Source organism: Nothoprocta perdicaria, unplaced genomic scaffold (genome assembly GCF_003342845.1).
Source record: "Nothoprocta perdicaria isolate Ctin4 unplaced genomic scaffold, notPer1 scaffold_0, whole genome shotgun sequence".
Lineage (NCBI taxonomy): Eukaryota > Metazoa > Chordata > Aves > Tinamiformes > Tinamidae > Nothoprocta > Nothoprocta perdicaria.
This window is the reverse complement of record NW_020454092.1, coordinates 2,808,371-2,831,992: the sequence shown is the minus strand read 5'-3', so window position 1 is coordinate 2,831,992 and position 23,622 is coordinate 2,808,371. Positions and strand designations below refer to the sequence as shown.

Sequence of the window (23,622 nt, the reverse complement as noted above, 5' to 3'; positions counted from 1 at the left end):
AAATGCTATGATAGCATCCTATGAATTATTCTATTGACTGTGGTCTCCAAAAGCAAGGATGGTTATAATTAATACTTTCAACTAGGACAAAAAAAATCCTTCAAGCAAAATCATGAGGAAGAAAAATAAACTGGAAAGTTAACAAGACATTCCTAACTCATGTGAAACCATCTTCACCAGTTGTTATAGGGAATTCTGAGCCAACTCCAGCTCTATGGGGTGTGGAAGAACTGGTGTAGAAGACACACTCACATACAAGGCAGATCAGCTATACAGTTGGATCTAAAAGGCTGAAGAAAGCTCCATTAACAGGACCAATAGCCCTGCCACCACGTGAAGCAGTGCATTCAGAATGACTGTGCAGTGAAATCACAAGACTGTCACGCTTAAGCCTCTTAAACTGTTCCCCTCCAAATCAAAAAAATATTTTTTAATTAAAAAAAATCAAGTAAACATTCTTTGCAAATTCACTTGTGTGGTTTTATTAAAAAACTTTCAGTTCCCAGACCTCAAACTGTAATTCATACAGTTGAACTGTATCAGTTACACTTCAGAAAGGATATAAAATTACCCTCGAGAGAAGATCCAGCACAAGGGATACTTTCAGCACTTAAGGACAGTTACTGCTAAATCAAAGACAGAATTAGTATCTTTCCATTTCAAAGCACAATTTTAATAACAGACAGTGGCTGGGTCTCTGTTTCAGGACTCCTTAAAATATACAATAGTATGCTAGTATATACACATTAAAAAACTATAAAGTTAATAACTAAATGGTGTTCGTCATGGGACAAGTTTACATTCCTAAACATACCATTCAAGTAAGGTTGCCAACTCATTAAAACTATAAAAAAAATGCAGCCTTTTTGGAAGGCGTACAAGTTATTCAAGTAATACCTACTGAAGTGCATTTTAGAGTAATTCAGTTTCAAAAGTTAAAAACTGCATCTTATTTCTAGAACGACTGCAGCATAAAGTCAAGTGTTTGTTCAGTAACACAGGTCAGAATTCTCAGCACACACAAAAACATTATTTGTTGTAGTCTTTCTTCCAATCTTATTTAAATCAACAAACAGCTTGCTGGGAGACATACCTGATGACCCAGTTTGGTGATCTGTGCACTTCCTAAGGTGGAAGTGTACTATTATGAAAAGAAACATTACTAGGGAAGCAGTAGGGCATTTCTTTTCCATGGCTACATCCCTGGGGATGCCAGACAGTGAGAACAAGCCCAACAGTCATCACCAGCACACCAACAGCAAGAAGCAGGCAGGATATGATATTATCCGAGTGGTTCCATCGCTCCTTGGACAGCCTTAGGTAACACGCTGTTGGGATGATAAAGATGAGTGGAGTGGCACTGAGAACTCCCTGTGTATGGGAAGTAACAAAACCTAGTAAGAATATATAACGCCATTCGAAGCACAAGGACCTATATTATTTTTAAATGATTAATTAGATTGAAGGAAAAGCAAAGCTGGAGAATAGTAGCCTTTTTCCAGTGTTACTAGATAGAGAATTTTCCAAGTTATAATTTGCAAAAATTTGCAAATTATTTGAAATAATTCAGACTGGTAGAAACTATTAAAAATGATCAGCACAGACATAAAAAAATTAAATGAACATACCAAGTATCTTTTTCATTTAAAAAATGAGACTCAAACATGTGGTACACATAGGTATGCAGACTTCTGCACTTCTGCACAACCCCCAGTTTCCTTGGTGATTTACCAGAGAACACACATAGTGGCTTGTGCTTTGTTTTAGAACTAGACAGTTGGGAAAAAGCAAGCAGGGCTTGAGGGGCATCAAGTGCTATCAATGGTGAGAAGCTAAAGATCCCTTTTGTTGGTCATGGAACCTGCTTGAAAAGCAGATCTTTATTTCCTTTTGTAATAGAAAGCCTGCTTCTTTGTTTTGTTTTTCCTCCATTGAGGCAAACAAGTCTCTGTGAATAATCTTTAGGGCAAGGATTATCCCCAAGAAATGCACAGCTGTATTGACAAACACCTCCCTACCTACTCAAATATCTGCCTCTGCATTTCTCCTCCTAACTGAATCCAACGACTGACAACTGACTACTGCCTAGGCCTGTCCAGAAAGAAGCACTGCATTCATGGGATGCTTAGTTTTCATGATTGTTTTAAAGGACTTTTGAGTTCAATGCAATAGTAACTGCACATATTTGATCATGCTAGAAAGACTAATTGGTAGTTTCCCTAAATAGATATAATTTCTTATTATAAAACCTTACTATTGAAAAGAAAAAAAGGTTGCCATTAAAAATGTTTTCTCCATTTTCCATTTTTTTTTTTATACCCTGAAGTACGAGATCCCCACGTGCTTTATTATTATCAAAAATAGGTGGCCTGAAATTCAAAGTAAACTATCTAGACAAACAATTCTTGTCATAAAAGCAGACTGGAAAATTTGCACCTGCTCTGAAGACTTCTTTTGATTGAAGGCACATTTTATGCCCATAAAGACTGACCCCATATGATAAGTCCATTCCTTTAACTAACAGTCTAGGACTGTAGACAAAATTGCTGGTCCAATCAGCGAAAATAAGTTTTAGCTTTAACATCTTTCTATAGACATATTTTTAAGAAAACAGGCACTTGGAGGCCTGCACGGTAAACCCCACCCCTGCTGTGAGGCAGTGCCAAACATGGGCCAGTTTGCCGTGTGAAACATTCTGTCCTGAAATCACACACGCTGATTTTGAGATTACCATATCTTGGAGCAAATCCTAAACACTGCCTCATGCCAGAGGAGAGGTTAAAACAAAATCAAGCCAAGACAGAACCAGAAGTAGTGACAGCACAGAGACAGGAAATGGAATGGGGCAAAACTAAGTAATCTGCCTACTTCGGATCAAGGGGCTAGAAAAAGAAACACTGGATACAACCCTGCAGTACCAGGTAGGCTGGAGATTCTAACGACTCTCACCACAGTGTTAAAACATTTAACAGTCTATGCTACTTACCTTATCTCCAGATTGCTATGCCAGTTTTTCGTTTGAACTGAATTTGTCCTGAATTTCCTTTCTCCTTTTATTACCTAAAGCACTGCATTATTCCTTTTTTTCCTAACATTTCAAGTCAAATATCATACTGCATTAATTAGTTTTTAGCAGAGCTGTGAATTTGATGAAGCATGCTTTATTGGAAAGAGTAATTTATTGAGAATAAGAGTTCAGAGTCACTTACATTCAGCTCTAAAACTATTCCAAGACAGTCATATACTAATGAGACAGCCATTGCCACCGCAACGATAATTATGGTCACAAAAATGTGGAATATTGTTGAGAGGTTCCCATGGAAAAATACATTGGCAATCACCTGAAACAGAACCACAGTTTGAAACTTTTGTTCTTTAACAGTTTGTTGCAAATCTTCGGACCTTAGAAAACTAGAAGAATTGTCAGGAACATACTGACTCAACTTTACCTACCTTGCTTCAAGAAAGCTTCTTCATCTTCTTCCAAAAATAATTAACAAGAGTCCTACCTAAATCATAATTTCAGGGTACATTTATTTCTTTCTCATTCCTCTGTGACAGAATTAAACCACTTGCAATACCATTCTTTATTGAAAAGAAGCATTTCCTAGATGGACAAACTTCCTTCAATAGAGAAAAATTATCACATCTACTATAAATCTATTAGAGATCTCCTATAAATTCAGCTATTCTCAACACGTTGACTACAGCAGAAGTTACCCTGATATTTATCATTAAGTGATTATTAGTATAAAATTGAATAATATTTTAGTTAAGTATAATGGAGTATTAAAATGCTAGAATCTAAGTGCTGCATCTAATGCTTCATATCTATTATATACAACAGAAAAGGATATGCTGACATTTCTCATCATACCCTCCATCATCTATTGCTACAATATGTATTGTTATGTATTTATAGTGCAGTGAACAAGGTACCAATACTGTGAGAGGAAGACGATAAACACTTACCTCTCTGGTCACAAAACATTCAAGGGGAAAGGTCAGAATTACAGTAACTCCATAACAAAATCTTCCAAATGTAGCAAGGTTGTCATCTCTACAGTAGTTTTCAAATATATCTCCTGAAGCATAACAGAACATCATTTCTTTCCAATTGCATGACATTTCGATAATTGAGTTGTTACTTGCCATAACAATTGTTAATTGCAAGTTACCAGAGCCACTTTCTACTGACACGTAAGACTTTCTTACCTACTTTAATTACATTTATCAAGAAACTATGGTTAGTCACGATTATATCCAGAAGGAACCTTCATCCTGACCAGACAGCAGACAGTAGCAGTGTTTTTATTTGAATTGGCATTTATTTTAAAATATTTAATAAACGCAATGTAATGTTTGTCACATGTTAGTTTCCTCACAGCAGTCCTTTGCAGTGATTTGGTATAAGATGCTTGTTATTTAACAGATTTAAAAAAAAAAAAAAAGGTACATAAAAGGAACATCCACTTTAAAAAAGGTTAATCTTAGCACAAGAATAATTACACAAGAATACCTCTGCAGAACTGCATTCTGCTCAGAGCAGCTAATCACACATAAACTGTGCAGCTGATACAAAACAATTCACTAAGTAACAAAAACCTGGCTAGCTAGTTCAAATCACCTTGATTAGCATTTACATTGAAGAGTCTGGAATGGTGATTCTTGAGAAACCAAGAGAGTGACCTGGCAGATCTTTCTGCCTCTGACTTGTATTATACTACTTTGATGATTTATTTCTTTTAAGATGACAATCATAGTGAAGCAGCAATCAGTTGTGCTCTAGAAATCACATCATCAGAAGGTTTTGAGAGGACAGCTGAAAGATACTGTGAGATTCCATTTTACAGTCTTAGGCCAAGAAGCAGCTGCCATCAAGAGCTTTCCACACCTGAACGGTCTCACTCAGTTTGCACTTTAGTTGACTGGAAAATTGCAACAATGAGGGTGGAATTATTCATAAACAGCACAGAGGGGAAAAAAAGAGGAGGGACCAACTAGTTTCCTACCTCTCATCTCTTTTCTAGTTTCCTACCTCTCATCTCTTTTCTCAGCTAAATTCCACAGCTCATCACAGCAGGAAAAAAGCTAAGAAACCATTTCCTACAGGTTGAAATAGCATTATCGAGATAAAGAAATGCTTACATACTCTGTTTTAGTATTTTATGCTAATACACATTGCATTAATACACTAAAAGACACACAGAGAGGCGACAGCGGCATTAATTGTAGCAAAAAAAATTCTATTGTAAAGACAGGAAACATCTCTAAGAGCAAGGATGCCGCATTAACACAAGCAGGAAACTGTACGAGAAAACGTACAGAAATAAACATCCGGCACCTCACAGAAAAATTTAGTCAATTTTTGTTCTTCCTGCTCTGTCCTGTTAAGACTACCATGCAGATAGATGATGGATGTTGAGCTTTGGATTATGGAAGGATCTAAGGCAGAATTTCATCACTGAGGCTTACACTTGGGAATTTGTTACCTCTTGCCATACAGATAACTTTGCACAACTTTTGTTTGTTGGATACCTACAAAGAAAGTTTCTCCTAGCCGTTTCTTTCCAAGTGTAATGGCTTTGGCACTTCTTCACATAATAATGTATTCTCAACAGAATTCAAACAGAAAAACATAAGGATTACAATGAACATCAAAATAAGCACATTGAGCAGTTTACCTTCTGTGTATTCTGCAAAAGTCATATATCCACAAGCAGCAAACACTACACTGATAATAACAGCAAGCGAGACTGACGTGTGTGTGATTCGAGACCAGTTCTTTAAAGTAGGTTCTTCCAGAGAGCCATAGATTAAGAAGCTGTTATGGTGGCAAATGAATGCTGAAATACACATCATAATTAAAGCAAATACTTTATGCATATGTATATAAAAAAGAAAAATAGTGGAGTGCATATTCTAAGGTAGGGGGAACACAGAACTGAAACCACTCACTGTTACATGAGGACATTAATCCTGAAGTCAGCAGCAAAGTTAAGTGACTGGAACTTGTATTTACTCGTTTAATTCAGTGAAGATTAATCTTTTCTGTTCAGCATAATGTGATTCTGATTACACTATCCTAACAAGCCACATTATTTCATCCCCTATCCACATGCTCATTTCAACTTCTACTTTCTTCTCCCATTCTACTCTTCAGCACAAGAACTCCACAGAGCTTTTGAACTATTTGCAACTTTGGACTTTCTATGACCTGCATTTTAGGGAGCAACAAGTAGAGGGAGGCTTCAGCTTGCCACAGCATTTCCATGAAGTAGCATACTAGATAACCAGGCAAGCATGGATTTTAGAATGAGGATAATGTATGTGAGCTGAGATTCATTCGAGAGCTTCACTGTGGGAAATAACAGGTGCTCTCTAGTCAATCTAGTTCTAGTGTAAGTCTTATCTGTCAGTGGTTATCCACGAGAGAGGAGAATGCTCACAGTCACATCAGTTCACACACAAATCATACTAAACATAATTGATGCAGTGATTACAGATAGGAATTATGAACTGGACATTTGAGCTGCATTCACAGCTGTTCTGTTCCTTACAATTCCAAACAGTCTCTATAGCATGATGCAGAATAGATGCGTATAAAGTCTTAAATAATAACAAGTAGATTCCCCTAATGATGATTCAAAGTCAACTACTTTTTTTTCTCAGCCAGCTTAATATCAAGGTAGAAAAAGTAATACACAATTTCCAGGTCCAAAAGTATTGATTTTGTCAGTCTGAAGACTGAAAATGCAAGGAACTGACTTACCAAATGACATCACCCCAATGGCTTGTACTGCATTTGATTTTGCAAATATCCAAGCATTTTCTGATTTAGGTCTAAAACAGATATTTGTTTTAATAAATTATTCAACTATCACTTATTAAAATAAAATACCACTGTAATACAAAGCCGCTAGTCACAGCCTCTAATCTCTCCACAGCAGGCCACAAGAGAAGTTGCATACTGTGACATGTCCATCTCGTTTCCCTTGTTTCAGCTCAAGTTTCAAGGACAGGTTTGTATGGCCAAAAACAGGAACCGGTTTCAGTGATCAGTTCTTGAAGCACCACAGAAAATTGCAAATAATCTTGGTTAAAATTCAGCTGCTGCATGAACATCTCCGACTAAAGAACCAAAATGCAATAAAGAAGAAGAGTAGGAAATACCTTTCTCCTGAGTTGCAATTTTCTAAAGCAACAGGTGAAGTTCACATCCTTATTCAACATTTTACTTCTGAATGTTAAAGCACACATTATTAGAGTAGCCTGTGCTGCTCATTTTGGTTACTCTTTTTTCATTTAGAAAGAAAGCTCTTACCATCTCAGAAGTTAACTATTATTTTCTTACCACCCTGCAAAGAAGTGACTACCAGGAGAGCTCTGTGAAGACAACAGCAGCAGCTTTCTCTCCCTCTCATTTGCTGTTTACCAGTTCTTTTTTCCTGTCCCACTTGAATATATTCTCCTTACTTAAAAACAGTGGTAACTAAGTATCTGTGAATGATGAAACTGGCTAGTTGTAGAAACAGGAATATTCTTTCCTTCTTGCTCCTCACTTAGTGTATAAAACAAGCTATGTTTGCAAACATATCATTATTTACTGTTCAAGAAGCAGCAGAAGGTAGACAAAATACAATGGAAGTTAATAGGAAGAAATTTGATGCTAACTGCAGTCACTGAGGGCTGTAGCATATATAATACTCAGTTTAAGTTGTAACACAGAAGAAAATCTCAGTGGTAATGTAACTGTGAGTCTTGGAACAAAAATACAGGACGGGATAAAAAGATGTTCCATAGGACTTATTAGTCAAATAAAGTCTATACTGAAAGAAAGACAACAGCAAACAATTTACACTGTGTGTAGGAAGGTGATGAAGAGCCCACCAGTGAAGAAAATATGACTTTACTCTGGTTTTAGTACACTGAACTAAGACACAGTAAATCTGCATGTGAATGTGAAAAGCATTTTGGAGATGACCATTGTTTACTTATGCTAGAACAATAGAAAAGGAAAACAAAAACAAAAACACAGGGGAAAAAAAAGAACTCAAGTGAAGATTAGTACCCTTTCTTGCAATAAAAGGCCCATCCTAGGCAAGATCCAGGGAAATTTCTTTGGCAGTTAAGGGTAGCAAATCTAGTTCTTTTTGTCAAGCATTTACAGTAGAGTATCACAAGATCTATGCTATGCAGAAGTCTGCTCTGTTATTTATGCAGAAATGCTGCCAAATATGAGACAGAATACATCAGAAGAAAACCAACTAGAAGAGGAGCATACATTCCTGACTTCAATACAGCTAGCATATATACATGAAAGACTCAATGAAATGAAAAAGTGATTTTGCAAACAGGAAGAAGTAACACTTTTGACTGTAGGGAAATACATGCTGAAATCATCAGAAGACTCCACTGCTCTGGATTAAAGATCACAGACAAATAGCCAAAACTACTTTCAAACTGAGATGACTGATAACGGATAAATACATGACAAATTCAGATTTAGTTCAGTGATTTAGTCATTTAGGAAACAAAGAGACTAAGCATAAAACCTAGGTTCAGTTCCATCACAAGAAAAAAAAAAAGTTAGCGTATTCTTCTGCTTTGATTTAAACTGTAAGAGTTGTTACAGACACTGCATATAATTTCATCAACACTGTGGAAAGGAAGCGATTAATGCTCAGGTCAACCTTGAATTTAATCAAAATCATCTTTGTCACTGAGGAACAAAGAGCAGGTTAATGATATCTGCCATAGGTCCACTATTTTGAAGGTGATTTAATTCCCCATTCTGCTTCTGAATTTCCTAACAATTCTGTAAATAAAAGTTCTTTTTTTTTTGTTTTTAATTTTATCATACATTAAAGTTTACCTCTGAATCTTTCTTGCTTCTAAATAATCCAATAGTAAACAACTTTCTACTCTCTACTTTTTTATTCCTGAACACTTGATGTTTCATCCCTGTGATAAGCTGCCAGTTGAGAAATTTTCACATCTCATCTATTTGTAGCATATGCTCTTGAGGCTTTTCCTGCAGACTTACTTATTACACAGACATTGCCATCACAGCAGTCTTCCAAAGAGAGCACCAAGTTGAAATGATGCATCTTTATAAACTACTTATAAGCCTGTCTTCTGAATCAATGTTAACTTCATCTCTGACCAAGCAAGTTACCTTGTTAACATACTTGCAGCTTGAGATAACCTTAACCCATTGTTTTTTAGCAGTATCTTTAGAAAGACACTCAGCTACAAGCCAATGGAAACAAAATATTATCTACCTATTTTTATCCAACCTCTAAGCCATAATTGAGGCTAAGCTCTAGATTCAAAGCACTTCATGTTATCTGCAGACACGTCATGTTCTTCAGACAAAGATCACCATAATAATATTGATCAAACACAAGTGTCTGTTTCATATTTATCATGAAGAGGAAATTAAATCAAGTCAAGTAACACTCTTCACAAACACAGTATTCCTTTCCTGAAAACTAACAAAAAAGTAACACTTTCACACTGTCTTGAATCAACTCACTCTATTCTCAAAACAATTAAAAAGAGTTCATTACCAAAAATCAAAACATTAAATCACTACAAGTAGTAAAATTTTTTCTGCACAATATAGAAAAGGTTTCTGGAAAAGAAAAGAACATTTTCTGGCCTAACAGCAGACACTGACTTCCAGCAGAGACTGTACTTCATTTAAGCAAAAATAAACTTTTATCATCCCCAGATAATTGCTGTACTTTTCAAGAGCAAATAATCTTCATTTTGAAAGTCTAGAATAAAAAGTAGGTAAAAACTGATTTTTCATCACAGAATTGTAATCAAAGAGGAGAATTTTTAATGAGGTTCCCCTGAAATACGACCTAAGCCTACCATTTCTGAGCATGTTCAGTAATAATGTGGAAGCTGGAACAAGTACACTTTATAGTGAGTTTGAAACGTGCAATTCTTATATTCTTTGTTCTCATAAAAAAAACCAGAAACTTGCCAGATTAATTTTTGAAAACAAGTACAAAAGAACCATGGAAAAGTCTCTACAATATTAAAAAACATATATATCTAATGGTAAGACTCAAAGAAATCCTCAAAATCAGCATTAATTAAGGTGAGAAAAAAATAAAGCTGTACATGCTGTATTTTTCAATACATCATCATTGGTAAGAGGACATGTTACCACAGGTAACAAGGTCATCACTAGCCATTACACATAGCTTCCTTTTTTAATTAGGTTTTGAGAGTTTCCTTTCAAATACACATTTAAGATGTACACTTTTTCATGGTGTACTTTTTCGAAGTGTACCAGAGCTCTTGTTTTAACTATCAGTATTAAAACCTGAATATTTTACAATCAGACCATCTGATCACTAAAACAATAAAAAAGCATAGTTACATATGACATTACTGATATACATGGTGAAAGAATCTGCTTCTGGAAGCACTGGAAATACTATGTAAATTAGTCCAATAAATAAAAACTGCTATCAGAAATAGACAAGTTCTCTTTACTGAAATAGTTTCATGTTTGTTAGGAGTCTGTTTTAGCTAAAAGAGACAAAGCAGACACCTTAGGGAATGAAGGAAAGAAATTAAGATTCTTACAATTCAATTACAGAAAAAAGAAAGAAAGTGCAAGTCACAACATACAGTGTCTAGAACACCTCAATGTTACATAATTATTTTCAGTGAAATAAGAGTAGTAGAAAACCATTCTACATGTTCATTTAATCGCTTCTCTCAAATAGCCAGCAGGTTTTTTTTTTTTTTTTCCACCAGTGCTCTTCACTTTTTCCTTTTCCTCATTTGTATTCAATTTTCATCACAAAGTGATTAATAATTAAAAATAAAGTTCCTAGAACACTAGCTATTTCAACATTATAGACATGATAGATATAGACTAGGTAACAATAATGAACCCAAAACTTCAAACTACTAAGCAACCTCACATACTATAAACTAAGTGAAAGAGTACTTACACTTGTGGACTGAATGTCACTGTCCTCACCATCACAATAACCAGGATGACAATGGTTAAAATCAGAGAAATAAGAGATACCTGTAAGGAAAAAACACAACTTCAGTTTGTGAGCTCCTCATGGTTTTCCTTTCTTAGCAGCATAATCTGTTTTAAAAAGGAGCAATTAATAAAGCAGTTTCTAAATACTAAAAATATCAAACACTTGTTTGTTAGTTAGTTGTCCTATAGTTTCTTGCTTTCACAACTTGCCTATTGCAACAGTATCCCAAATTATGACTTAAACACTGAGTATCAACAGTGCTCAGTATTTCAAGATCATGCCCATATCACTGGTGCTTCAATAACCCAGTGATTTCCATCAACAGTAAATGGAAAATCCAGTGAGTCACTGGATTTTCTTTGGATACCAATATGTTCTTTAGAGTCCCCAAAATCTTCTCATATTTCCTGGGACAGAGAACAGACCAAAATTACAAAGTATGTAGTGATTCTAATCAGATGTAATGCAAATACCTTAATTCATGATTGGCACTTATGTTGTAATGGTATATAGAGAAGGACACCAAACCAACCAACAAAAAAAAAAAAAAAAAAAAAAAAAAAAAAAAAAAACCAAACCCTGCTATTGCTATTACCTTCCCCAGTTTGGCTATGTCACGATACAGAGATATTGGTAAGGTAAAGATGATGGTGGTAAAAAGAATTATGAAATGACGGTCACCGAGTATATTGTCTGGTCCAACTAAAACAAAGAAGGAAATTGTATGTTATTTCTCTCAGAAACTGAAATGAGAAACAAATTAGTCAGATCTGAAAGTTGAGTAGTAGCGCACTCTGATGTTGCCTATGCTTTTATCTCCTTTATTCCAACTAATCAGTACTAAAATAAAATACAGGTATTAGTTAAGCTTAAGGGAGACATACACAGTGTGTGCATAACCAGAAGAATTCCGCAAACATAAATGAACTTATGTTCCTTCTTTATGAATACAAATGCGGAATTAATGTTTTGATATGGTATCATATCCCATACATTTTATGTACTTTAAGTTCATTTAGGAGGTTCTCTAGAGTATCTCCTTTTTGATGTTATTTAACACAGTATAGATAACCATGTGTAGGTATTGAGAGTATTTGTCATAACATTCTCTGAAGTCAGTAAGATTTTTAATCTACAACAGGATTTTTTTTCAAGCCAATAGCGACTGAACACAACATACATCTCAGATACAGACAGATCACAATGATTCAGGAATTTGTATCAAAGTTAGTGAATAATTTTGTCTGGAAAGTGATTTGCAATTGACACAGAAAACCTACATTCAGTTTCCTCTTTTCTGCAGGAAACTGTACTACCTCACCTCTCCCTTCCCAGGCAAGCATTCTAACAGCCAAGTGAAAAGCTGCACCATCCTGAGGGGTCCCCTTATTACAAAAGTCATTATTAGATATGAGACAGTGAGGCTGTTTTGATCAGCCTCACTGAAGAACACTGTGTGACAGTTAGAACTATTCAAACCTTATAGGCTTACACCTGCTGTAAATCATAGTCCCCTTAAAAAGAAATAAAACAATTCATACGAATTCTTGTTTCCACTTCACTGCAGATGTTCTTTTTAGTTTAATTCACCAGTGACGAACGTTTGAACTTGGTCAGCTTTGTACTAAAGCAGATGACAGCCATGAACATAAATTGCTCAACTGGTTCTGTGTGGGAATTTAAGCTCTCAGCACAGAAGTGTCAACAAATATATGAAGTAAAAATCTCAAAATGCCACTTCTGTTTTTGCAGAGAACATTTAAAAGAGAACTAAAGCTACCTACGCAGTTCCAAACTACCTAAACAGATAGCTCAGGTAAGCACTGAATCTATTATTTGCAAGTAATCCAGAATTAGCTACTAGATGAATACCAGAACTGTTTTAAAAATGATGATTATTTTAACAATTTTCCACTGAATATGACAGTGAAGTTAAGCATGTTGATGATCTTGTAGTCATACTACTGAGGAAGATTTCTTAGATTTCCTTCATATTTTACTGAAGAAAAAGTCTTCTTCACTGACACAGGGTCCAAAGACAAACGAGGTCTAGGATTCATAGTTTTTCTTTGACAAAAACATCCACCCCAACAAACAAGTAAGAATTTTAGATCCTTATGAATTCACAATTCACAGATAAGGAAGGAAGACATCTTAATTTAAACTACATTTTAAAATAATTCAGAAAATAATGAGTAAATAAGCCTTCAGTCTAACAGAATGCAAATCCCTACGCACTTTCACTACACATTTTCCCCTTTCTCATATTCTTAAATGCACCTTACCTCCAGGAACACGTTGAAAAACCTTAGTTAAAGTATCTCCTGTTATTATGTTGTAACTGATCATAGCTTAAAGAAAAAGACAAAAAAAAAACCCATTAGTTAATACATGTCAAATATGGGGTACCTAATTGGTACTCAAGTGTTTGATAAGGACTTAACAAGCATATGCTGCAGACATTAGAATTGTATGCCAATACTTCTCTTGTTCAAACTCTGGCTAGCACCAACAACTTGCAAGTTTTAGGTTTAAAACAAACTAAAAAAAAAAAAAAGAATTCTTTAATGTTGCTATTTTTGCTTTTTTAACAAGTAGCAACTGAAAGAGAACTTTAAAAGAACTTTTTAAAGGACTTGAATTCTTTTCTGTCATTAATAAAAAGTGGGGTCCTAACATTCATATTTCAGCCACACTAAAAATAAACATGTTTGTACATTAACATATGCAAACATGTATGTAAAATATACATATGGTCTTTAACCTCTGTACATTCATACAGCATACATATATATAGACCTGACCTTAACTCACTCGATTTCACAACTGATAATTTCTAAAATAAATTCAAGCACAAACATATGCATAACTTGCTCTCTGTGAAGGACTGAGATCTTTACAACTCTTTTCTTAAGAAAGCAACAAGTAGGTCTACAAAAATGGATCTGCATTTTGAAAAGTGATGATTCTACTTTTAGTGATATAGCTTTATACAATAATGTGAAATGCCACATAGTTGCCATACGGTTGCCTGTAGCAACAATAATTTTGCTCAAGAATTTCAAACACTTAACATTAGATCGATTTTTCTTAATGTAAGAATTTCACTCTGGAGATCCTACTGGGCCATCGAGTCCAATTTTTTAGTCTTTCAGGTCACCACCTCTTACAGTTCCATTAATTAGAATATCAGGCTCATTTAAGACTTGATTCATTCACATTACCACTTTAGGGAAAAGATTCAGAATACTAGCTTTGTTCTAACTTCCTAATTAATTCTTGCTCAGGTTATACCTGTTTGTTCTTTCTCCATATAGCATAAATTTCTCTTGTCCCTCACTAGTTTCTTCCTCTATTCTTCCCACAACATAAAGAAATAAACTGTTTCAGTTTTCCATTTGTGTAAGCAAAACAAGTCAATTCCTTTTATTTTTTTCTTTACAATTAAGCCTTTACTTTTGCTTTACAGTTAAGCCTTACTCATGCTTTTTGCTTTTTTAAACATTTATATGATCTTACCAATAAATGGATATAAAAACTGAAGAGATGAAAGGATTAAATAACCCATAAGACCATATGTTTTTCTGACCAGTTCTTGATAGGTGCTTGTACTGGAGAGGTTCCCTCCTTTGATCAGTAATATAATGGAATAATCTGTTAAAATATAAAATAATTATTAAAAACAATAAGTTGGTTACTCTTCAGTTTGTTCACTCTTTAAAATACAAACAAAATCTGCAGACAGGAAAAACGGCTGCATTGGGAAAAGCAGGGAAGAGAACTCTCCTTATAAAGGATTTCAATCCACCAAAGCCAGAATTGTAGGCTTATATTGGAAGTAAATTCCTGCTTTCGTGAGTTGAGACAGCTAAAGTAGTCTCATTTTCACTGCCTTCCAGGGCAGTGAAAGGCAGTAAGAACTGTCATGAGCACCAAAACCAAAGAAGATTCAGTTAACAATGTGTAGAACTTCTGAACAAATGGTAAATGCCACTATATCTTCAAGTGCCGTGGAATGTGAGATTATCTATGTTTTGGTGCTAGAGCTCTGGATCACTTAGTTACTCTGCTTAGTTAAGGTCGCAAAAGAAAAACTTTGGTCCTTTTCCATTATCTATCATAAAAAATAAACAGTATTTTAACCATTTTTATTGAGTACTCTTTTAAAGAAAGCATATGCAGAGTGATTTATTAGGAAACGCAGGGACTGAATGCCCTTCAAACTGAGCCCCTTTCTTGTATGAGGCAACATGCCTTGCAGCAGAGCTGAGGTCACAAGTAGCATCACATCCTGAGTGAACCTCCACCTAGTATGAAAAATTACAGTTAGTATTAGTTATTTCAGGCTGTGATTTAGTAATTGATTGAGCACCAAGAGATTTTGCCATCTGGATTAGTCACAGCACAGAATTTATTACCTTAGTACAGATATGTCTTGACAGACAGGGGCTAGACTTTGTCTATTCCTCATCTATCTGTCTTTTGCCTAGTCTGTAATGTAGGCTGCTTTCTGCTAGCATTATTAATGTTTATTATCTTCTAAGAATGCATGAAATTGTGACTCTTGTTTAAAAATCCGCCAATTTTTTAAAATTCTACCAGCTGTAAATTGTGCATAGCTCAATTTCACATAGCAATTGTGAAATTTTCATAGACATTACAGAGGAGATTTCTACTGTATGTTAATAAGAAAATCAATCCAGAGAGATTCCCCTAAGCACAGGCAATTCTTGCACAGTATAAGCAATCACTATTCAGTGAAAACTGGGGAAAATAAATGTTCACGTAACATACTTTATCCTACACTTGAAGCACTTTAAGTGAGGAAGTAATAATTAGCAACAGATTTTGCACACAACCAAATTATAAGATACTCAGCATAATACATTCAAAGGTTTTATTTTTCGGCTACATTTAAAACATGTGAAATGTAACCTAGCTTGGTTTACCCCCTAATTAGGATAAAAACAATGGACTATAAACATGTAATTATGAAATACAAATAAAAGCCATTCTTCCAAATGTCACCTTGACCTAGTCTAAGAAAATGCTTCACAAAAACAAACGTTGTACAAAATAATTTTCAATTTCTAATCTGCTCAGGGGATTAATGAAAGAAATTTTTAAAAATCTTCGTTTTTATTTATTTATAGGTATACCTTTTTAGCTATCATAAAGTTCAAAGACAGCTAATCTATTCAGGTCTAATTTCCAGTTTACAATAGAAGCTGCTTTTATAGTACCTGTGATATAGGCAACCCCAAATAAAAGCAGTATTCCTAAAGGAAAGCCAGCTTGCTTCATGGAATATGGCAACCCTGCAAAGAGCAAGACAAATGAGATTCTATAAGAACCTATGCAAACGCCCTTTGCATGTCATGACTAAAATAAAGCAATTTCCAGATCAAAACAAACATAAGTCAAAACAAACAAAATACAGTCTCTCCCCCCCCCAAAAAAAAACTATCATTTTCCCAGATTGGACTAATACAGAGCAAGGTTTCTCCGTATACTTCATACACCCAAGGGGAAAAAAAAAAAATCTACATGTTTAAAGGACAAAGAGTTGCCCAGACCTAAGGTTCAAGCCAGCACTTGCTGAACCAGAGGGTCAAAATGGCAAAACAATAAGTAGAAACTTTATCACAATGATACCTTTAATTTTAACTGAGACCTCTGCATTCTCAAGTAATAGATAATAACCTTTAGAATCAGGAACAGAAAATCAGAAGAATTGTTTATTTTGTCTGAGAACTGCAAGTACATATAAGAAAAGGTTCATCAATCTACAATGAAGAGATCTATACTCACCTATAATACCTGATCCTATGATAGAGTTGATAATGTTAAATCCAGCTGACGCTAAATCACTGTTTCCTCTTTTATCTCTGGGTTTAACAACCAGGGCTGTTTGGTCATTTGTCTCTATCTGTTTCAGGAAGACAGTAACAGCATCATACAATGGAAAACAGGCAAGAACAAGGTTTTTACATATTTTTAATATATTTTTAACATAGTCAATGCAAGACCAAAAATTTCAATGTATTTTCTGTATTTTCACAGATTGAGATTTTTTAAATATTTTTTTTCAAATGAAAAATCCAAGGAGTCTCACGCATCTAATTCCCTTATAAGCCTGATCCATAATCTTCTGTAATAAATTCATCTCTGAGAGAACATAAGCAGAAGAACAGAGATATATGTGAATAAGCTTACAGGCAGACATTAAGAGTTTTTGTTGAAGCTTTGCTCCAAAGGCTGCATATGAACAAACTATATTTAAAAAAAGTTTGATTAATCTCATTAGTCAATAAAAATAATAATTTATTATTAGAATATGGCAGCACCTGAAGGCACTCAAGGTTTTATTATGCGTTTTTCGATTTCAGTCAACAGTTTATTAAGAATACTAATGACACTGTAACTTTGGCTCCTATGGAAATATCTGGTTTCAAAGTATCGGGCTGATGGCAGCGGGCCCGTGAGGAGGTGGGATGCTTGAAGCTTCGTGTTCACACAAGCCTGATTCCAGACATCACTCCATAACTTCTGAGGGTCGTATTCATTAATTTTTCTTCTCCCCTCCCTCTCTTCTCTTTTTTTTTTTTTCCCTTTGTGGTATTTTTGGCACTTTATACCTTACACTGCTCATAGGAGTGATCCGAGCACTCCAAGTTAGGGAAAAAAATGTACAGAAATGAAGCTGTTGCCTACGGACAGCTCGTTAGCACAGAGGGAGCCGGGCTGCTAGGCACAGCCCATCAACACAAACCCGCCAAAAGCCAACGCCACCCTGGCCGCCTAAACTGCGCAAGGGGCCCCGGCGCCCCCCCAAGTCCCCGCCCGGCTCCCGAAAAGGGGCCGCGGGTGCTGAAGTGCAGGCAGGGGAGTCCTGGTACCCCGGCCTGGCCGCGGAGAGCCGCTCTCCTCCCCGCGAGCGCAGCTCGGCCCCATGTCGCTGATCCTGCCCCCTGGTACCTGGTGGGTAGCGGACGGCGGCTCCTGCCCGCTGCGCTCCATCGCCGGCGCTTCCTTCCCGGCGGCGCCGAGCTGCCTCTGCGGCGGGGAGCGAGCTCGCCCCTTCTGAGCGCTGCGGGGAGCGGCAGCGCCGGGCGGAGAGCAGCCGTCCCGCTCCTCCCGGGGCCGCCGCCGCCTCAGGCGGGCACAGGGGCGGGCGCCGCGGCACGCGGCTCCCGCCAGCTCCTCCGAGGCGAGCGCGAGGCCGCCTCACAGCCACCTCCATAACGCGAGTTAACGTGGATCTGGGTCGCCCTGGCCATCTCTATCGGCCGACACTAGGTCTGTGCAAAGACTAGCTAGAACCTAGGTGAGGTGCTGGGGCACCACCGTGCCCTTTAGCGGGGCTCTGGGGAGGCAACATGGCGACCTAGGGACTGAGGGGGCAGGACAACATGGCTGCCTAGGGGCAACAACATGGGGGCCTAGAGAGTTGGGAGAGAGATGGCAGTGCAGGGTGCGTGCCGTAGGGTCACCCTTAGATGAGAGGCTGCAAGGAGTGCTCCTTGTTTGGTACTAAACATGGAAATGTAGGCCAAAAAGTAAGCAATTTCATCTTGTATTCATGAGATGCCACACTTATAAAATGCTTACTTAATCTGATGAAAGTATTCAGAAGGCTGTATATGAGGGGTGTGTGGGTGTGTGTGCGATTCTTTGTGTTTGGTTAAAACCAGCTCAGGTGTTAAAACTTGCTCACCTGTTTTTACAGATGTTACTTATTAGGGCTTACTAGGATATTGATTTTTCTTCTCAGTGGGGTAAGTGGTTTTAACCAAAATTGGTGAAAGGGGGGAAAAGTTAGGTTAAGACTGTGCTAGGGTTACAGGGAAGCTATAGAAAGAGACCAGTGTAATTAAAAACAGTGTAATGATATGATGCTATATGTTTAGTATCCATAAATGCGTGAATTTTCATGAGCTGAGATTAGGCAGTCTCCACATAGTGTTCTCAGTGTTAACATGGCATAAGGAAAAAACTTGTATAAAGTAGTATAAACAGCAGTGAAAATACCTATAGTTATTAGTTCAGTAAAGTATTCTTGGAGAATAAATTTAGGGCATGAACTGGTCAAAAATAACTTTTGGAATTTATTTGAAAAGTTGCAGGTTTTCATCAGTCAAACAGAGAACCCAAACTTTCAGCAGGAGTAAATCACTCATGAAAAAATCTGGAGAAGTGACAACTATTAAAACTTTCTTTAAATAGCAGAAGAAAATAGAACATGTTAATTTGCTTCCTACAGTCTGAAGAATACTTATATTTGATACTGCTTTTCCATGGTTAAAGATCTGAATATGTTGTTCAAAAGTAGTTTTGTCATTAGGAATCTGTGATGTGTATGATTTAATATTGAGAACTAAGAGCACATAAAGAACATATACAACACTTTTGTTCAAAAGCTTAAGCATATTAGCTTCAGCTCCTTTAGAAAATCCCTAATCTACTCCATGACGAGTTACAAACTGATGTGTATTCTTGTGTGACCAGTCAGCTGACATGACTCAGCTATGAAAAATTTAAGGGCAAAAAGTGCAAGATGATTTGGTAGCAACACTTTTTTTTTTTCCTCCCCCTCTTTGGACTACAAAGAATACCCCTTTTAGAAACAAGGAATGAAACTGAAGCTGTTTTCAAACAGTGCAAATAAAGCTTATAGTAGGTTTTCATTACACTGCTCTAAGCACAGTGCAAGGAAAGCTTACAGAAGGCTTTCACACCTGTGTGCTCTGCAATTGCTCCTCTTGAGTTCTGTGATTTTGTGTTAATTCTGGTTGGATCACGCAGTCACAGTATCAAAGCGATTTCTGTTCTGTGCAAATACTTTCTCCTGTATGTGCTTATTATTAGTGCGATACATTCTTGAGGCATTTATATGACACACATTAAGTCAAGTTCCTGCTATTTAGTTCTTGCTGTGTAAGGAGAACAGTGATTGATTTTTATTGCCTACTTCTTTGAGAGCCCTGGAGTTCTAGTTGTCCCAGTCATATTGGCTTGCTGCTGAGTAATGTCAGTAAAGTTAAAAGCTTTCATTTAGTGTACTAACAATGAATTACATAAAAAAATTAGCAGTTCCATCTTTGGGTTTTCCTGTGCTGTAAAAGTAGTTGCTGATCATTTGGATTGTCCTGTGATTTACTGTGTGATTTACTGCAATTACTGGATGAAAACCTTAATGTTATTTTTAGTCTTAGCACTGAGACTAGTGGCTCACTGGGAATTAAATTATAAGATTCCTGGAAAGTTCATAATCTGTTGCTTGTATTGTGATCTGTGGGAGCTGCAGGACAATTTGCACAATTGCCTTTTCCTCTAGTTGTGGTGAAAGGGCGAAAGTCTGAAGGTGAACAACAGGGGTAAGGCAGTAACCTAAAATAAGGCATCTTCCAAAAAGCAAGACATGAAATGAAATGTAAAAACACAATAAGACTGGCTGAAAATGAGCTGAAGAGCCTTGATATTAGTATTTATGAGCAGAACCCCTGCCATTCAGGACAAGGTAATAGAAGGAGATAGAAAGTATAATATAGAATGAGAAACATTCAGCTGTGCTGGCTTTTCCAAATGATCTGCCACCATAGCTCAAAACTTTTTACTTTGTTAGTGTTATTGCTTGAGGACTTGATTTTTAAAGGTCATCAAAGAGTCATCTTTCACAAACATCAAATATCCTGAAACAAACAAGGGATTTTAAAAAGAAAAAAAAAAAAAAAGACAGTACTGGAAGTTGTGTACTTCAAGGATGTACTTGCTGTTATCTGAAAACGTATGCGAGATAAAAGATGTAAGAAAGTTTAGACACAAAGCAGGCTAGAAAAAAAAAAAGACATGTGATGCAAACTGACCAACATTAAAGAGAGGTTTGACTTCCTGCTATGTCTTTCTGTAAATGAATGAATAAAATAGAAATAAATGAGTGTTTTCATAGTGCAGAATTATTATCACCACATGACACTTAAGTATCAAATTCGATAGTCCGTGCTTTGTCAGGAACCTTTTACTTTTTAATAGTGTCTCTGTCTGTGAACAAACATTTAAAAAGAACAATTGTTTTCAACAGTAAAATAATTCAGCTGTTAGATACCCAGTAGTGTGTAATTAAGAATGATTATGGACCACTTTTAAAAAAGCTGTTGCTGTGGAATTAGCTTTTGTGGTGTGAGCTATTGTGTGAATGAGCCTTCCAGTGGTTAAAGGTGTAATTTGCTTTACAAGATGCTTGTGTTTCATAACCCCTACAATGTGATTCTGGATGTAGAATGGGGGTTATGGGCACTGTTTTAACACTACAAAGAATAAAATCTTCAAATAGGGAAAAAAATGATGGTAAGTTAAGTGAAGTGGCTTAGTTTGATTGTCCATTAGAGGCTTCTGCTTTTAGTACCTGCTCTCTCCCTCCTATCAAGGACTTCATAGTGGTATTGTGTAAGAGTCTTTTGTTCCTCTTCATATCTGTGTGCAGTGTACATCCAAGGTTCTTTACTGAAACTGCAGTGGCAGATAAACATGTATTGCCAAGAGAAGTTTAACTTTGGGATCTTCACGTTTTTCTTGAAATTTTCCATATGCAGAATAACAATATGAAAACATTTCAAGTCAAAAGTGGTATGAATTTATTAGAAATCAATAATTTATTGGCAGTATACAGTGTCAATCATACAATTATTTTAATTGAAAGAGTCACAGAGCTGCTTGATTATTGTCAATTAAATTCAAATCCTTGGTATGGGATTATAGACAGAATAGTGTAGTGTTATTTTAGATATAATTAAAATAGTCGAAGTAGTCACTAGTTACTAGCTTTTGTTTTAAAAAGATTAAAATTGGTGTTACATTACTATGGACTCTTGCGGTTTAGCATTTCTATGCTTTAATCATTGTGTTTTTTGAGAATGAATACAAAGCAACTGCATGATTCTCTAGCCCTTACGGTGTTCTCTAAAGTAAATAGTGAACTGAATGTATAGTTGCATTAGTTTAAAAACTGGTGATCTGTGGTCTCACTTGGAAAATTCAGATCAATTTGTTTTTCTTGTTAAAGAAGAAAATATTCTTCTAGCACAAGTTACAGTTTGAGTAGAAAAGCACCGGTGCTGATCCTACTTTCAAATGCAAGCCCTCTTCAGCCCTACTGTGTGGCATTAACTCTTCCCTGCAGAGAGCAGAAATTAGTGTCCCTTGCTCGTGGAGGCCGCTTCTGAGCAGTGTCGTGAGGAGCCAGGCAGCAGGGGTTAAGGAGTGCTGCCTTAGCTGGGCCTCGCAGTTCTGCCTTGCCTCAATTTTCCAAGATTCTGCTTTAAATTCCTAGGGAAAGACTCCACTTGTAGTGTCCGGATGCACCGTTTACCATGTTAAATACGAGCAGCTGTTCAGAAACGATGTGCTTTGTCCTTCCTACACTAGGGGACAGTAGTGACTTCTTTTTGGTGTGTACTGCAGAGCACTAAGAAACGCCTGCATGTTATCAAGAAGAATAACTTAATTTATCTGATAAGCACTGAAATCAGTGGTAGGATTCTCACTTCAGTTGCTCCTCGTACAGACCCTAGTGCAAAAGTCTGCAGTCAGTGAAGTCAATGATGACACTCCTAAATTGTCATGCTGCTGTTTGAATAAGCACAAGAGTTCATCAATTACCTACTCTGGGAGTATATAATGAATTATTTTGTTAAGGTTCCTATGTATTACCTTTATTTCTTATGGAATTGTATGTTTAAAGTCCTGTAGTAAGTTTTACAGTAATGCAGGATTACAGTTAGTGGAAGAAGCTGCATGAATGATGTCTTTTGAGAAGGAGGAGTGGAAATTTTATTTATTTATTTTCCTGGTACAAAAGGACTAGCAAAGGGAAAGAGGAGGAAAAATAGAAATGGTCTGTGGGAAGTGATGATTTTAAAATGGTAGGATAAAAGATAAGTAGGAGGCAATTGGGTTTCTTAAGTGCTATTTTGCTAGTGATTTACTTGCAATTTAGTTTTTCTTTTGATTGCTTTTGGCCTCTCCATTTTTTTTTTTCTTTCAGGAGTATTTTCTGATTCGCTACTCCTAATATTTTATACTGGCTAGATGATTAAATGTTGCCCAATCACTTTAATTTGTGATCATATGTCATATTAACCCTAAATGAATTGGGAATCTGCATGCAGATTTAATTTCCTTTTTTTAAATTATTTTAAACAGAGGGAAATGGAGAGGAAGAGTCTCAAGATGGGAAGGAAAAAACTCTAGGACATTTCCAGTGTTGTGTTGTCAATTTAAAATTCAGTGAAACATTACATCTTTTCAAGAGCATCTATTCTGTATGATGCAGGGGATTTGGTAGTCATTCAGAGCTAATATTTAGCTAAACATACCGCAGCAGTATGTGTATGGCTCCGTATACTCAAAAACAGAACTTTTTCTCTAGCAGTAGGATGTGCTTTACGAATCTCTTCTCTGTTTCCAAGTGTAAATGACAGATGGTATCAGTCGCACCTCAGTTCTGCCTCCTCCTCCAGAAGAGACTTACCGTCAATTATTTCAGGATAGGAGTCACTTCTCTTGCTTCTGCTCCTTAGATACGATTATCTTTTTTTTT

General features: G+C 36.4%; 1 protein-coding gene across 1 annotated transcript; it reads right to left on the bottom strand.

Annotated features, from left to right (window-relative positions):
* Nucleotides 1-472: 472 nt before the first annotated feature.
* On the bottom strand, nucleotides 473-18,054 carry SLC38A11 (solute carrier family 38 member 11). Its single transcript, XM_026034900.1, has 12 exons — nucleotides 18,003-18,054; nucleotides 16,836-16,953; nucleotides 16,268-16,342; nucleotides 14,544-14,678; nucleotides 13,310-13,375; nucleotides 11,620-11,726; nucleotides 10,983-11,062; nucleotides 6,773-6,843; nucleotides 5,685-5,846; nucleotides 3,973-4,085; nucleotides 3,210-3,341; nucleotides 473-1,371 (listed from the first exon to the last, which is right to left on the bottom strand). Exons 1-12 carry the CDS (start codon nucleotides 18,042-18,044, stop codon nucleotides 1,126-1,128), a joined length of 1,347 nt encoding a protein of 448 aa, XP_025890685.1. The 5' UTR covers nucleotides 18,045-18,054; the 3' UTR covers nucleotides 473-1,125.
* Nucleotides 18,055-23,622: the final 5,568 nt, after the last annotated feature.